The sequence below is a fragment of the Oryctolagus cuniculus genome, chromosome 1 (assembly GCF_964237555.1).
Source record: "Oryctolagus cuniculus chromosome 1, mOryCun1.1, whole genome shotgun sequence".
Taxonomy (NCBI): Eukaryota; Metazoa; Chordata; class Mammalia; order Lagomorpha; family Leporidae; genus Oryctolagus; species Oryctolagus cuniculus.
Genome location: NC_091432.1, coordinates 191,289,325 through 191,306,985, shown reverse-complemented (window position 1 = coordinate 191,306,985; position 17,661 = coordinate 191,289,325). Strand labels below are relative to the sequence as shown.

The 17,661-nt window shown below is 39.1% G+C and overlaps 1 protein-coding gene across 4 annotated transcripts in view; it reads left to right on the top strand.

Annotated features, from left to right (window-relative positions):
- LINGO2 (leucine rich repeat and Ig domain containing 2) overlaps positions 1–13,988 on the top strand; it is a 1,403,193-nt gene extending 1,389,205 nt beyond the window's left edge. For all 4 annotated transcript variants that reach the window (XM_070053183.1, XM_051857096.2, XM_051857089.2 and 1 more), the window contains one exon: positions 679–13,988. In XM_070053183.1, the coding sequence (XP_069909284.1) occupies positions 714–2,534 (1,821 nt within the window). In that variant the 5' untranslated portion in view covers positions 679–713 and the 3' untranslated portion in view covers positions 2,535–13,988. The remainder of the gene's footprint in view (positions 1–678) is intronic.
- The last annotated feature ends 3,673 nt before the right edge of the window (positions 13,989–17,661 follow it).

The window sequence follows — 17,661 nt, the reverse complement described above, 5'->3', positions numbered from 1 at the left end:
AATAATACAGGGAGATGTTGAGCATCTTTTTTGTTCCCCTCTCATAAGGAAAATCCCATCATAAGCCAAAATTTCCTGAATACTGAGGATTACCTTAACATTGATATTTAAATGAAAAGATGTATATGAAGGGAAAAAAATCACAGTGTCTTGCATTAAATGGAACTTAGTTTTGTGCATTGAACCTCAGGGCCCAATATTGAATGAAACTTCTGTTAGCCTCATTCTGAATGGAAGGAGAAATCCCAGACATTGATTCAAATTGAACTGATTTCCTCTGAGCCATTGACCTCTGTTTCTCTCATTTGAATCCACAAATGGAGCCCTTTATATAAGAAAACCATACCATTTTGCCTCACATTTTGGGCCAAGCACTGTCTTTGTCCCTTTATCATTGTCAAACACCGAATGTGTCATGGTACTCTAGTAAGCTATTACTATTACCATTCACCTCGTCCACGCTGTACAGCCAAGAGCTCTGAAGTGCAGAGAAGTGAGTGAAATAACTTGTCCACAACTGTGGAGGTAGTAACGGCAGCCCTCAGATGGAAGCCCAAAGCTAGTTGATTCCAAAGCCAGTGTCCTGTCTATTCAAATTGCTGCTTTATGTATACGCCTTTAACTGTGGACATCCTAACTCAACTGTTCTTTCTCCCTTCCTTTGCCCCATCTGTGCAGGCCCGTGACCAAGGTGTAGTCTAAGAAGTGGAGTCATGCTTCACACGGCTGTGTCATGCTGGCAGCCATTCCTGGGTCTGGCTGTGGTGTTAATCTTCATGGGATCCACCATTGGCTGCCCTGCCCGCTGCGAGTGCTCTGCCCAGAATAAATCTGTTAGCTGCCACAGAAGACGACTGATGGCCATCCCAGAGGGCATTCCCATTGAGACCAAGATCTTGGACCTCAGTAAAAATCGGTTGAAAAGTGTCAACCCTGAAGAATTCATATCCTATCCTCTGCTGGAGGAGGTAGACTTGAGTGACAATGTGATCGCCAATGTGGAACCAGGCGCATTTAACAATCTTTTCAACCTGCGTTCCCTTCGCCTGAAAGGCAATCGTCTGAAGTTGGTACCGCTAGGGGTATTCACAGGGCTGTCCAACCTCACCAAGCTTGACATTAGTGAGAATAAGATTGTCATCTTACTGGACTACATGTTCCAGGATCTTCACAACCTGAAGTCGCTAGAAGTGGGGGACAATGATTTGGTTTATATATCACACAGGGCCTTCAGCGGGCTACTTAGCTTGGAGCAGCTCACCTTGGAGAAATGCAACTTAACAGCAGTACCAACAGAAGCCCTCTCCCACCTCCGCAGCCTCATCAGCCTGCACCTGAAGCATCTCAATATCAACACAATGCCTGTGTATGCCTTTAAAAGATTATTTCACCTGAAACACCTAGAGATTGACTATTGGCCTTTACTGGATATGATGCCTGCCAATAGCCTCTACGGTCTCAACCTCACATCCCTTTCAATCACCAATACCAACTTGTCTACTGTGCCCTTCCTTGCCTTTAAACACCTGGTATACCTGACCCACCTTAACCTTTCCTACAACCCCATCAGCACTATTGAGGCAGGCATGTTCTCTGACCTGATTCGCCTTCAGGAGCTTCATATAGTGGGGGCCCAGCTCCGCACCATTGAGCCTCACTCTTTCCAAGGGCTCCGCTTCCTTCGTGTGCTCAACGTGTCTCAGAACCTGCTGGAAACTTTGGAAGAGAATGTCTTCTCTTCCCCTAGGGCTTTGGAGGTCCTGAGCATTAATAACAACCCACTGGCCTGTGACTGCCGTCTCCTCTGGATCCTTCAGCGCCAGCCCACCCTGCAGTTCGGTGGCCAGCAGCCCATGTGCGCTGGTCCAGACACCATCCGTGAGAGGTCATTCAAGGATTTCCATAGCACTGCCCTTTCTTTTTACTTCACCTGCAAGAAACCCAAAATCCGTGAGAAGAAGCTACAGCATCTGCTGGTGGACGAAGGGCAGACGGTCCAGTTAGAATGCAATGCCGATGGAGATCCGCAGCCTGTGATTTCCTGGGTGACACCCCGAAGGCGTTTCATCACCACCAAGTCCAATGGAAGAGCCACCGTGTTGGGCGATGGCACCTTGGAAATCCGATTTGCCCAAGATCAAGACAGTGGGATGTATGTTTGCGTCGCTAGCAACGCTGCTGGGAATGACACCTTCACAGCCTCTTTAACTGTGAAAGGATTCACTTCAGACCGCTTCCTCTACGCAAACAGGACCCCTATGTACATGACCGACTCCAATGACACCATTTCCAATGGCACCAATGCCAACACCTTTGCCCTGGACCTTAAAACAATACTGGTGTCTACAGCCATGGGCTGTTTCACATTCCTGGGGGTGGTTTTATTTTGTTTTCTCCTCCTTTTTGTGTGGAGCCGAGGGAAAGGCAAGCACAAAAACAGCATTGACCTTGAATATGTGCCCCGAAAAAACAATGGTGCTGTTGTGGAAGGGGAGGTGGCTGGACCCAGGAGGTTCAACATGAAAATGATTTGAGGGTCCACCGCTTACACTACTGTCTCTATGTCGTTGTTGGTAATCAGTAAGGCAATCTGACACGGTGATTTACTAAGAGAAAGAGGCAGCTTTGTGCAGTTGCCCCTATGTCAAAGCAGGGTCCATGGAAGCAGGAGGACTTCTTATGGAGACTCTCCATGTAGGGGCAGGCAGGCATGTGTCAGAGCTCTTCACACAGTGGGATACTAATTGTTTGCATTGCAAATATTGGCATTCTGGGGATCTCAGTAACGAACCTGAATCTTTGGCTCATGCTCATGGACAATTCATCATTTTCTACCACTGCAAAAACAAAAGAAAAAAAATAAAACAGAACCTACAGTGTAGGAGTTACATATTTAAAAGAAGACACATTTGTCTAAAACATACTCTACAGAAAAATTTGTATCTATGATTATCATTTGTTCAAGCCTTGCATCATACCATATTGTTGGTTCAGCACCATAAAGAGATCGATATATTCTTTCCTTTTTGTTTGAAACATATATGCTGTATATGTTTTAAAGCAATATGAATGAGAGGTTGTGCTTTTAGTTACTCACCACTATAGATCCAAATGTGATTCACCTTCCTTTACCTATAGAGAACCCTGAGACTAGATCCTTGGAGCTATGGGCAGAGAGATGGGAGATGTCTTTGTCTGATGTAGGATGCCAAGAAAACAGGACCCAAGGCAAAACTGCTCAACTCTGTTAACTTCTGTTACTATAAATAAAGGCATATGCCTAGTTTTGATACAGAATGGAATATTTTTTATACTTGTAATATCACCCTGGACCAGTTTACTGTAACAAAGCCCTTGGTTTCTCTAAAAGGTGGTGTGGCACTAGCTGTACCTGTAAAATCCAAGGTAGGTGTTATTAATGGAAATGATCCATCTAACCACCCCTTGATTTTACTTTCATCAGTCACTGCTAATGGGTTCATTGAAAATGGAAGAGGGGGCACTGGTTATATATGGTCACTGGGTAGTATTTGCTAGTAGCTACTATGAAGAATTCAGGTGGTCCAAAGCTCTGTGGATATGCATTTCTCAGATGCTCACCCAAACCAGGGTGATCCATGTGTAACATGACAGTAATGCAACTAAGGACCTATTTGAAATGTCACTGCTGCTCGAAGGCTAGATTACTGCCAATCAAAGGGAACATCTAGCCACTGCCTCTCTGATGTTCTCTATTCAAATACTGTACACACAGTATTACTTGAATAGGCAACCTCAGGGTTTCTCCCTGCTTCCTTACTCTGTAGATTTGGGTTTTTATTTGAAATTGACCTTGTGTAGATAAAAGGAAATATATCTTGTGTTTAAAGAGGGGAGGCAAAAAACAGAACAAACAAACAAACAAAAAAAACAATGGATGAATTTCAAACTCCTGCTCTTTCTTCAATGGAGGAAAAATTAAGAGTATGGCCCATAAACATATTAAATTGTGCTGGATTTTTTACCCTCTAACCCAACAAGACTTGCCCAATTCACTTTGTGTTAATGATGGTTACTCACACAATCCTGTGTTTATAAAATGGCATCATACTCTTACCACCAGTGATTTCATTTCAAGGAAGCAGAGTTACATTTGGCTAGAAATTGAGTGAATGACTTTCAAAGCATATATTTATATAATCTGCAAAAGCACTGAATATCAGCTATACTCATTAAATGGCTTATAATTGATCTGCATAGGAGATTTCTATACTTTTCACAGTTTGAGTCCCTTTTTGGATAGGTAGGTCAACTGGGGAGGGGCTCTGGAGCTCACTTCTTTACATTGGGTTAGAGGTCTGAAAAGCTATCTCTTTTTAGTATTTGAAATTTTGAGGACATTTAATAAAATTAAATTAATATTCATATAATAAAAAAGTAAAAGAGTAATAGGCCCTGAAATTATTTTGCCAATTGAATAACAAAAGAGTTAAGCCCTCTATCCCTTAATAAGGGGTAGAAAACAAAATAGACAGTTAGAAGAATTGCCTGTTGGAGTCACTTCTCATTTGACTTTCCTGATGATTATTATAGATCTTTTGGAAATTAGTCTCCCATTTGTGGTCTTATTTATATATCTAATAATGCAAATTAATTCTGTAAATTATATCACAATTCCAACTCATGTGCAAATGAAATGGAGTCTTTCAAACAAAATTAATGTGGAGAGATAATTTTCAAAAGTTAGTAGAAACTACTTGATCTCCAATCTGCAACATTTTATGAAGTATTTAACTACAGAGAGAGAAAGAGATTGAACAATTAGTACAAAAACTTTGAGATTGTAATACTATTTTCTGTCAAAATAGAAGCTTGCCAAAAACACCTGAGTGAAATGAACCTGGGTTAAAGTTAACCCATCAAGAAAAGATTTAGTTACTATCTGACTACTAGAAAAGATATTGGACTCCCTCATGGGTTTGGGTACTATGATCCATAAACAGCAGTTATTTAAGAGATTACTAAGCATTCTTCCAAAAAAGAGTCCCATTAATTATATGTGGTGAAAATTCTGCAGTCTATAATCACCTTTGGAGGTGGAAAATCTACCTGAGCCTGATAAATGCTCTGAAAAGTCCTATAAACAAGAATCCTGTTTAATGCAATTTACCTTGGGCTCATGTAAATTATTTGAACATAAAGCACAGTAACTGTTAGTGTCTTCAAAAACTAAAATCCCATAGAAGCCAGAATGGTCAATATTTAGACTAGAGTAGTACTCATGAATTATTCCCAGTTCCAATATTCTAGTAAAAATGAATTTACTGTGTACCCCCTGAATCAGTGTTCAGATTACAAAGTATGTTTACATGTTTACAAGATATTTCCAGGAAATTTGGCTACTTTCTGCCTGAGCATAATAGTGATTGATTTGTAGATAATTGAATGCTCATTTAATTTGTTTCATTCTCATTATTGGTGTGTATCTTGAATTTCTTTTTATATCTGCAAAGTTCTAGTATTCCATTGACTGCAACCTGGGGACTCTAGGTTCTAGTTTTACAAAGGATTCACCTGCATGAATTTTTGCTTCATGGCTTTTGATTATCACTTGTTAGATTAACTTAGACCATTGCAGAGAATAACTGCTTAGCCCTACACAGGGCCAGCTCCTCTTAGGTATGATATCTAGGAATCATTTTCTTCCTTCATGGTTTGCTTTAAAATATTTTGAGAAGAAATACAGTTGTTTGGCTCAGCATTTCATAATGGGTTTATCTGTATTCCATGTATGTATGTTAAGCATTCTTCAGGGCAGTGTTTATCCTCTCTATTCATTATATCTGTATAAAAAGAAATTCCATGACTAGAGTCCAAGTGATAATTGATACATGACCCCACATGTCTGAAATACATATTCTGGAACATGATAACTCACCCAAGCAATTTGTCCTAGTGCTTTCCAGGGAAAAAATTTCTACTTTTCCAAATTCTCATATTACTCACTTTGTAGCATATTTCCTTTTCATTGCCATTCATAAGTATGTGATTTTCAAAAATTCCCAAAGTATGAAAATGCCAAGATTTGTGTTTTCTAATTCCTTAAGACATTTGTCAGAACTTGGTTTTGCTCACTTTTCTCAGAAATTTTATTTATCCCAACACTCCATAGTTCTCGGAGGTATTCGGGATTTGTTCTACAGTATGCAGGGTGAATTCTTCTCTCATTGTTCTGTAAAAATATTCTGTTCTCCTCAGTTCTCATAGAAGTCCAGAAGTAAAAATCTTCTTAGGATCTTTTATTTAAATCTCACCTGCATAGAAGCCTGACTTTTGTCACTTCCCATTACTCATGTAGGAACAAATATATTTTGTATTAGAAGTACAAAAAAGAGAGGATATGATCTTGCAGGAAAAAAATGAATAGAGAGCCATGTAAATTAACTTATACTTCCCGAGTCTCCCTTCATCTCAGTGTCAAGACATTTGTCTTATCTTCAGGGGCTATGCTCAGTAACATAGAACTTGTCTTGAGGCTTTCTAGAAAAGACAAAATAGATCATTTTGAGCTTAGAAGGCTAGGACCTGACAAAATGACACATCATGAATTTAAATAAAGGTTGGAGGAAGAAACTGGGATCCATTTTAATCCTATCTCCATCATTAATAATTTATAGTTATTGTCCGCCAGCTGGAGAGGAATCAGAGAGTAGCCCCTTCTTTAATTTTCACTGGTAACCGTTTTATCCCCTTTCTTTATGCTCTGGTTACCTATGAGAGTCCAAATAGATTTTGTGGCATGTGAACCTTAGTAACAAAACCTCTGAAACCAAAGTCATTCATTCTACTCAGCATGTAGAGAAAGATGTATCATTTTTATTACTAGAATTAATATTTCCCATTAGACTAATATATCATGTGCCTGGTTATTTCCATTGACTTTCTACCACTGGCTTTGGGTTCTCCGTTCAATTCTTTTCAACCAAAACCCTTGATATTTCGTGATTGAGGAGTTTTGGAGTTATTCTGCCCTTGTGTATAGAAAGCCTTAAGGAATGAACTGTTACTAGACTTAGTGATTTTAGAATTTAATATTTTGGTTAGGTTTCCCCTGGTACTTTGGCAAACACTTAATGAATCTCTCTCTGATATTCCACTTTACCTCTTCAAAAACCTTTCTCAAGAGAGCCTTTTCATTAGGACTCTGGCAAAATTGTGACTAGTGGGAAAGAAAAGCCTTTCAACATAGGTCTAAAAGATGAAATTACTTGCTGTGACCTTTAGCTAAAGAAACCTAATAAACACTGGGTCCAGAGGCCATACATCTATGCTTATAAGGTTTAGTAAAGTAACCCATGTTTTAAATCAATAATTGATGACTGGTTTCCCAAACGAAGTGGGTTTTCTTTTTTAAGAGCAGTAAATATAGCAACATGTTTTCTCAAAAAATGTTAGGGATTGCCTTGTGTGAGCTTGTCAGTGGATAGCCTGTGGTAAAATGCAACAACAAAGGACATGATTAACATGTTTGCAGAAGGTTCATTTTCTAAAATGGGACTGCCCTGATGTCCCTCCTTCCAAATGTGGGGCACAGGCTTGCATGTGACCCCGGTTGCCCGATTGCCCTTCTTTAGTTTGTTGATGACTCAGTGCCTCTTGTTTCTCCCAGTCTCCTTGGAAAACATCCCTACTGGGAAGGAGGAAAGAAACAAGGACCATTGTAGTAGCCACTCATCTCCTAAGCATATGTCCCAAGACCTCTAGTGGATGACTGAGATTACTAATAGTACCAAATTCTGTATACACTATGCTTTTGCCTATACATACAGGCCTATGATAAAGTTCAATTCATAAGTTGGGCACAGTAAGAGATTAACAAAAATCATAAAATAAAATGTCCTAAATAAATAAAATGTCATAAAATAAAATAATTACATGAATGTGGTCTCTCTCTCTCCCTCTCTCCCTCCTTTTACTACCTATTTATACTTTCAAACTATAATTGACCATGACTAATAACCATGGAAAGAAAAACTGGATAAAGGGGAACTCTTGGACTAATTATTTTGAGACAGACCACAGGGAGAGGAAAGCTTTGGTATAGCCCCCACTCCTGCCTTCTTTCCTGATGCCATGATTCAAATGATCCTTTATTCTCCCCCTCTGCCTACTCACCACTGTCACCTCTGAGCTGCTGTCATGCCTTATCAATGAATGCTGTCTCCAGGGATACGTCTTCTTTCATTGGTACTCCAAAATTCTTGGGTAATTGTTAAACTGGAAATTGCTTAAAAAAAAAAAAAAAAAAAACCCTCCAGCTTATCTCACATAACACTTTAAAAGTTAGGACTTACCATTCATATAGTCACAAGCTGACAGCAATATGCAGGCTGAGTGATTCTGACTTTTCTCTCTCTCTCTCTCTTCCAGAAGAAGGTAGCTTGATATAATGTCAGCCTTATATAGAAAGCTTTATTTATAGCCTTAGCATAATGAGAAAAGAGCTCACATGATCAAGAGAGTACTTCACATTTTAAGAAAGACTTTAATTTTAGTATGCAAAATATATGAAAAAAACAAACATGCAAATTTATGTCCTATCAAATTAGTTAACTATATTAAATTCCAACAAAAGTTCAAAAGATAACTGTCCATACGGAAAATAGTTCAGATTTTGTGCCCAGTCTAAAAGAGGGGGAAAAGGCAGATTTGGGTGCCTTGTTAACTTTTGTTAACTTTCTTCATTTTGTTGCACACCTCCTCTTCTAAATTGCTTTAACATCTTCAGTCTAAATATAATCTATACCTACATTATAACCAACAGATAGTAACTAAGCAGGAGATCAACTCAGACTTGCAAAAAATTCTTTTTGCCACTGTATTTCCAGCACCATGATGACTCATACATGTTTGTGTAATAGCAAAAGGCTGAAACTGAGTCAAACATCCTATAGAAGCTCTTTGGAAAGAAACATGCTCTTTTCCTCCTCGGTGATAAAGTTGGGTGCTAATGCATACCTTGGTCACTGCACAAGAGAGTAGTCTTCACATGTTTTTTTCCATAAAATATGGAACGCCCCAAATCATAATTGATTAAAAAGCTATTGTTTATATATACATATATAAATATGTGGGGGAGGGTGGTTTGCTTTTTTTTCAAGTGTTTTAAATGTGACTGTTTTTAAAGTTGATAAGCTTGAGCAGGAGGTAAAAAAAAAAAAGAAAAAAAAAGAAAAAGAATGTGTGTCTGTGTTTTATTTTAATGCTTTTTCTTAGTCTTACTCTGGGAATATCCCATGACTGGAAGTTACTAACCAACGACCTAGGAAAACTTCTCTTCAAAATGATTGATAATTTGTTTTTGTTCTCAAAAAAGTTAGTGTTAATGGCAAAAGTATCTTAATTTAGGTCTGAATCTCATTGACTAATAATTGGTTCACTGTTGTGGGCATGCTGGGTTTTTCTAACATGTAAAAATCAAATTAACTTATTTTAAATAGGTTTTACATGCTATTTAACATATAAAATAAGTTAGAAAACACATTTTCTTGGCTGATGAAAAGGGCTTAAGCAACTGACTTTTCAGTTAAATCCATTGGCATTTTAAGAAATGAAATGTAATACAAAGCAATTGGAGTCATTTCCTTATTAAGAGAGGTAGGTTTTATGAGTCTCATGAGGAATAAGAGTTTGTTTACATTGCCTTAGCACTGTATTGATTAAATAATCTACAAAACTATCAGAGAGGAAGCAGATGCAGTGGAATATGACTCTAATGCTGGGGTGAGTGGAGACAACTCAGAATCAAAGACCCAAGTATCAGGTTCTTCATCTGAAAAATTAGAGAGGTCATGGTCTTTCCTGCTTGATATCAAAATCTATGCAATATCAACAACACTACAAAGATATTATATCTTAGCGAAGATAAGTCTTGTATCACTTGCAAAATTATTTCAAATTCATTTGACGAGGTCACTTAAGAAATTAATAGGAATGATTTTAGGCATGAAATATATTTGAGCAGGAACTGAAAGTTTCAGCAAACCATACATACAGCAGCATCTAGTTTTTCTTTGTGAATTAGTTTTCACTCAACCAACTTCCAGTGACTCAAGACATCATGCAAAGTAGAAAGGCACAAAAAAATTAAAAGGAGAAAGATCTTCTACAAGCAAATTAGTGACATGGGGAAGTGTTAAAGAGGAAATAATTTGAACATTTAAAAACTGCTTTTAGGCCATCTTGTTCTGAACATGAAGGTGCCTGCTCTACCTTAGGTGTTTGTCGTCATTTCTAATAATAAGCTACTCCCTGTAGCTTATTAGATGCCCTCCAGTGAAAAGGGAGTATATAAAGGAGGAAGCAGAAAGCTGATAGATAGTAACGGTGGCTGCGAGTCATGTTGTTAGAAGGCAAGAAAGCCTGGTTTTCACCTCCAAGCAGCAGCCAACAAACTAATTCCGAGGCTGCTAGCAACAAACTTAGAAGGCCCTTTTGCTATTCTTTAACTGCAAAAGGGAGAGCTTTCCCCTTGAAGGCTTTCTGGCAATGCCAGAGCTGCTTGGGTAAGAGTCACATCGCTGACAGTGGACTTCCATCTTGTGTCACCAAACTGTTATGACTGAAACAAACAAAAATTTTCCCATAAATACAGTTTTGATGTCTTAGGTTTACATCTCAGGAGACTAGTGTTATAAGTTGCTTGTCCAGTAAACTCACTAATCAGGGATAATATGACCCCAATACTTCAGGACTTATTCTAAAATAATGGGAAAAAGATAATTTTTTGAAGTCAGTTTCTTAAATGAGGACAACATGTAATTTTATCTCAGTAGCCTGGCCTCTTGCTCTGTATTTATAAGGACTCAGTGGTCGTGTTCTACTTCATAAATCTGAAAGAACACCATATTTTGTTTTGTTTCTTCCTTTCATTTTCCTCAGTCATGAGCATACTGCTCCAGCTAGCTGACTGTTACTTCTGTGTCATCTGATATAGCAGAATTAAAAATTATGAGTTCCCGTATATTCCCTTCAGGTCGGATAAGTCTATTGTACAACCCTATGATCTTTCTGTTATTACCTCATTGCCAGACCTAAAACACAGTGTGAAGATTGATGTGGAATAAATCCAAGTTTAGGAAAAAAATTGAGAATGCTGAGGAAATTCACTTAGCATTTCTGCCACTAACTGGTGGAAAAACACTGACTTCTAGGGCTTATCACTCTGGTGCCTTCCATCACTTCTTACTAAAAGCAAAAACTATGACCATCTATCAAGAAAATTTGGATTGTAAAGGAAATCCTTTGTTACAGCTATGCAGGCATTGCTTCATTCAATAATATTCTGAATTGGGTAAGTCAGGATGTGTTAATAAATCTCTCTGAAGAATGCATGTATTTTAATACCAGAAACACACCCACACCCACCCACCCACACACACTACTAAGAAGCACCTGCAGACAAGATAAAGAAAAGGCAGGTGAAAAAACACTTGGTTTATCTGCAGATTATCACTACTCTGGCCCTTAATAAAGAAAACTAAGTGCGCAATTCAAAATTCAACCGCTGAGGAGTGAGTCTGACATGAAAACCCAAGGACAATAACCACCAAAACAAAGTAAAACAAAACAAACAAAAACCACCCTCCTGCTAGATAGTTACCTCCTTGGTTGAAAGACATAAATCTTGTATGTTGTATCTGTAGTGAACAATTGTAGACTTGTCTTTGTCACACTGAGAGATAAATCTACTTACCAGACCCCACTCTAAGGCAGAGGTAACATTTATGTGAACTTTTTCTAACTGCAACGCCACTAATCATTATCCCTAAGCACAGAGATCAAGCATGCCAGTGCCATAGCAGAGCGGCAATTCAGTACATCCAATCGATTCCTTTAGCCATGGGCTATTAGCTGAGTGTACAAAAGACTAATGGGTTACATCCATTATATACATGCAGGGCTTTCATGAAAGTTAAATAGTCCTTTAAACACACACACACACATCTGTACTGTGGCATCCAGAGTTTCCTTCAGTCTTACAGTGCAGCAGTTCAAACACCTTACAAGGAATTAATTCACTGAGCACAGAACAAATGTGTAATGCAAAGAAATGACCAAGTCAGCTCCACTGCCTTGATTTATCTTAGCCCTTCTATTTTAGCAGCACCTGGAGAATCCAGTGCTTGTACTTCAGCAGTCTCAAGATCCCTCCATGGTGCTACTCGAAGAAAGTTGCTGGTGTTCATGCAGAGCTGGTTTCAATACAGGGCCACTGTTTTCTGCCGTAAGTCTTCTGGAGTGAAATGAAAAAAACTGGGCTCACAGAAAAAGTAACAAAATAAATAAATAAATAGATGGCTCCTGGCTGGAGAGTTCAAGAAAAGTGGTTCTGTGTTTGGGTAGTGCTATGTATTTTTAAAATAGCATTAGCTAAGAACATGACAGCACAAGCTTTTTGAATGAAGGGCAATGAGTACATACACATCTACAAGAGAATTCCATGGCAAAGGAAAATGAATGATGCTTATGTGTGTCACTGCCTCCACGATTATCTTCATGATGTGAGTCCAGACTGATAAGTAAATAAATCCAATATTGAAAAAATATTTTAAATACCTACGTATTTGTATCTTTTCTAATACTGCCAATAGTATCTCAAACACATGCCCACTGAAAATTAACATATCTACTTAATTATTTCCTTTTCCTTTTTTGATTAAAAATTAGAAATCATATTTCTCCATCTTTGGTTTTAAAAGTTGAAGAAAATTCAATCTTCAACTTATCCAAGCACAATCTCCTTTCATTCATTCATTTATTTATTTAATCATATAATATATACTAAATTTGCATTATCATTGTAACTTAACAGAGCCACAAAAAAAGTCATTATCCACTTATAATTCAAATGGTAATCCTGTGCTTCTTCACATTAGCTCATTTGCCTTCCATGCTCATCACAGCCTGCTTCTCATTCTGTCATCCAAACCATGTGGTTTAGAAATGAACTTTGATGTGCAACTGGCCAGGCATGAGTCTGGTATTGAGGACCTGTCTGCTTTAAGGATCCACTCTCAGGGAGTCAGCATAGTTAAGTACTGAAGACAGGAGTCTGGAGGAAGAGTTCTCTGGACTCTGTCACTGGGTTTGTGTTTCCTTCTGGGCAAGTTACTTAACATCTCTGCATCCCCATCTCAAAATGATCATAACACTACCTACCTCACAAGGGTGCTGTGAGGCTCACCGTGAAACATAAGAGGGACTGGCATGAAGAAGGGAGAACCTATGACAAAGGTGCTATGGGATTCAAAACAGCTTGAGGAAGCCAATGAGTAGGAGCCCCTCTCCCCCAGGGAGCCCCAGGTCTGTCAGAAAATGTCAACTCCCTTAAGTCTAGAAGCGAAAATAGCGCTGGTTGTCATTTGGCTTGGTTTGTCTTTAGTATCTCTGCTTTTCACAACTCATCTCTCTTTGAGAGATACTGGCTTGGAAAAACAAAGGAGAACAGAAATGATTCAATTCCAGGTACTGGGGGTGGAGGAGACAGTTATTTATTTTAGTTCAAATCAGGAGTTTGAATGGTTATCTTCAAGGGGCTGCATTTTGTTAGAGAAGTTTACTGCCTAGGGCTTTCTGTTGTTCTCAGTCTGACTCCCCAGCTTTCTGTGCCATTATCTGCACACACGTCCCCTTTCCCTTTTATTGCAAGGGCAGCTGTGGTCCTCCTCACGTCATAATGATTCTTTTCACTCAATCTCTTTTACTCAAAGGACAAATTCTTTTCAATAACCATTGTAATTATTTTCTTGGAGGGCCATTTTTTAATTGCCATATTGTTCAGCTAAGCCCTATTGTCTTGGTGTCCTTCAAAACTGTCAGTTGCTTTAAAATATAGGGGTGGGGGAGGGAGCTGATAAGCACATTGTTGTAATTGATTTGTATGTTTGAATTGTCTTATCAGAAAACTAAGTTATGGAATTTCATCTGTTGAGACACAAAATAAAATACTTTCCTAAAAAAACTGTGTTTTGCTTTTGAATGTTCAAAACAGCATTTCGGCTTCTCTGCGTGTTTTTAATGTTTCATTCCTATCATTGCATTATTAATTGGGTATTAAATAGAAACCTAGCTTTTCCTTGCCTCCATTGGCATCGGTCAATCCTTTGTTATATAAACTTGAGAAGCAATAAAGTGAAATTGTTCAAGACAGAATTGAAAAGACCATTCTGAGAAGCCTGCGCTCACAAATTATCATGGATTACATCAATTTAGATGGGTGTGAACAAATAAGACTTTGATGGCATAGCATAACTTTCACCTCTTTTATCTACCACCCCCCCCCACACACACACCCATGGAAAGTATCACTGAAAGTAGTGGTAAATGGCTAGGGGGATTTATTTTCATCAACTACGAATCTTTAGGAAATAAGGTAGAAATAACTGAGCTTGATTTTAAAAATTTCTCCGGGCCTCAAGATTCGGCTATAGTAAATTAGAGAAACTTAACAAAAAGAAGCTGGTGTGTTAGTCAGCTCTGTCTTCCATCACAAAAATGCCACAGACTGAGTAGATGAAACAATAGAAATGTATTTTCTCATAGTTTTGGAGACTAGAATGCCCAACGATCAAGATACCAGCAGAGGTGGTGTCAGTAAAGAACTTTCTCGTTAGAGATGTACACACCCACTTCTCTGTCCTCACGTGGTTTTTCCTCAGTGAATGCATTCAAGGAGAGAGAGACCTCTTCCTATTCTGATAAGGGCCACAAATTCTGTTGGGTTAGGATCCTACTCTTATGATCTCACTCAACTTTGATTACCTCCTAACAGCCCTGTTTCCAAATACAATCATATTGGAGATTAGGGCTTCAGTGTATACCTGTGGGGGTTCACCATTCAGTCCCTAGCACTTGGTTTCCTCGCATTGATTAAAGTGCTACATCATCTCTATTTACCATGAATATGAGAGGTGACATACAATTCAAGAGGGCAAGCTAGGAAAGTAAGCTTAACAAAGATGGAATAGAAAAGGATCTTCAACAGGTAGTCAGGATTCCATTCCTTATTTTACTTTGCTACTTCATGACTCTTCAAAACTCTAGCAAGTTGTCACTGAATTCCTACAACTGGATGTGGCTTTTCATTTTATAATCACTGATGTCCTCAAACAGCGGTCATGACACATCTGCAGAGCTACATTATATTTCTCAAAAATAACCACTCAACATTTCTTTATCCCTATTTAACATCCTTCCCTAACTTCTTTCTAGAATACCCATCCCCTCATGGGACACTCCTCAAACACATTAGGCTGTCTTTTGGCTACGCCTTCCTCCCTACCAGCTAATGTTTGCATTATAAAAGGGGTAATGTATGACGGTGTTCCCCTCACAACCTTAACTCACAATCACGGTCAGTTATAGCAGTTTCAGTGTGTTGAGGGGCTCATCTGCAAGAACCCAGTGACAGGTCGCCATTTGCTTGTTCTTCAGAGTTATCTTTGGTGGAAATGTGGATCAGATTGTTCACGTCTAAACAAGGACCGGAGCATTTACTCAGAGCACATGCTTGTCCTGAGGAGTCTTCATGACTTTGAAGGAGAGACCCAAATTGTCTGTCTGAAGAAGGTAGCTACCTAAAGTAAAAGTTGTTCAAGACACATACAAATTTCCCCGAAGTGCTTCCCACTGGTTTTGCAAGTAGTACCCAGCCAACTGTCAGGATCAATGTGATGAGCTAGTGTGTGCCTAATTTACTCAGACTCACGGAGGTGCCCAGAGAACCAAAATACTGTGTTAGAACTTGTACCACACCCTGGTATAGAATGTTCTAGAAACTGGGTGACGGTCAAAGAAAAACAGTCTTCATGGAAAACAACTTTTCTTTCTCAAACATTAGATTCATGTTTACTGAGCTAGACCCCTCCCATGAAACATCCTGCCTTTTACTGTTCGTGAACATGAGAGAAGTTAAGGGTACTGGCTGTACCAGAGGATGTAATCCATGATGTGGGAACTTGAATTTCTAAACCCCTCACATTCTATTTGAGTGCATCTGAGCAGTAGTTAGCTAGCTCAAACATTATTCTCTCAAAGGTCCATAAAAACATGGTTGATGTTGAAATAATTAACAGGGTACAACTTTGTTTTTTTTTTTCTAATTTATAAAAGAAATATATTATTGTCCAATGTAGAAAATTTGGAAAGTATAAACAGATCAGGAAAAAACTGTTTTATACTCTCATTTATCAAACACAATCCAAGTTAGTATTAGAGTAAAATACTTTTGGTCTTTCCAAATAATAAACTTGGCTTTAAAATAGGGGTTGAAAGTATTCACCAGGGCCAGCGCTGTGGAGTGAAGGGTTAAGCTGCCCCCTGCAGTGCCAGCATCCCATATGGGTGCCAGTTCGAGTCCCACTGCTCCACTTCCTGTACAGCTCTCTGGTATGGCCTGGGAAAGCAGGAGAAGATGGCCCAAGTCCTTGGGCTTCTGCACCCACGTGGGAGACCTGGAAGAAGCTCCTGGCTCCTGGCTTTGGATCAGTGCAGCTCCAGCTGTTGAGGCCAACTGGGGAGTGAACCAGCAAATGGAAGACTTTCTCTCTCTCTCTGTCTCTCTCTCTCTCCCTCTCTCTCCCTCTCTCCCTCTCTCTCACTCTCTCTCTGCCTCTCCTTCTCTCTGTAACTCTGACTTTCAAATAAATTAAATAAATCTTTAAAAAAAAAACAAATAAAAAAAGAAAGTATTCACTACCACCCACAAGACTCCCTCCTGCCCCCAATTTCTTTTTCTTCTCCTCCAGACTCCTATTTTCCTTCTCCTTCTCACTTTCCTGCTTCTTCTCTTAATTAAACATTCCAGGGCCTTCCTGTGCAGCACCAACAAAATACCTATTGTTCCAAAAGCAAGAATAATGGGCCTATTTTGTGATCTATAACCTCAGAAAAAGAGTTCTGGGAAAATCTGTAATGACTCTGATGGCAGTGGTATCCTTAAAAGTTCATTTTCCTTAAAACTTCCAACTTAGTCGAGTCTATCTGGTCCTTTTTGAAATTCTGAGCTCAAATTAGAGGCATTAATAGCTACCAGGTACTGGGCACCTACATATCTGGCACTTTATAAAAGCAGGCTAATTAAGCTTCTCAGTAGCCCTAGAGGCTGGCACTATCCTTCTGCTGTTACAGTATTTTCACCTGGAGCTGTCTAATTCCCCAAATCCTCCTCTTTCCCTCTACCAGGGTGCCCTCAGCTTTGAAATTTGCTGAGTCGAACAAAGCCTTACATCACCGTACAAAGTGAGCTCTGACTGCTGGGCCATGCAGGCACCATTCAGCTTCTACAGCTCCCTTTGCTCTCAACTGAGACTCCCTTTCTTGTGTTCTCTCTCCTGCTGGCAGTCATGGATCCCTTATTCCTCTGGCGCTCTTTGCAATAACAACCATCCAGGTGAATTCCCTTACTGTTCATGTGGGCCTCACAAGAGACACTCTGAAAATGCGATTTAATTTAGTTTTAATTATAAACTCAATGATAGTGGAGTGTAATCTTTAGCTGCCTGTTGTAAAAGCTTTTGACCATCTTAAAAAGCAAAGAGGGATTTTTCTTCCTCTGAAATTATCTTGTGATTGTGATCGCAGCCACCATAGGGAAAAATGATCACTTCTCGTCAACTTCAA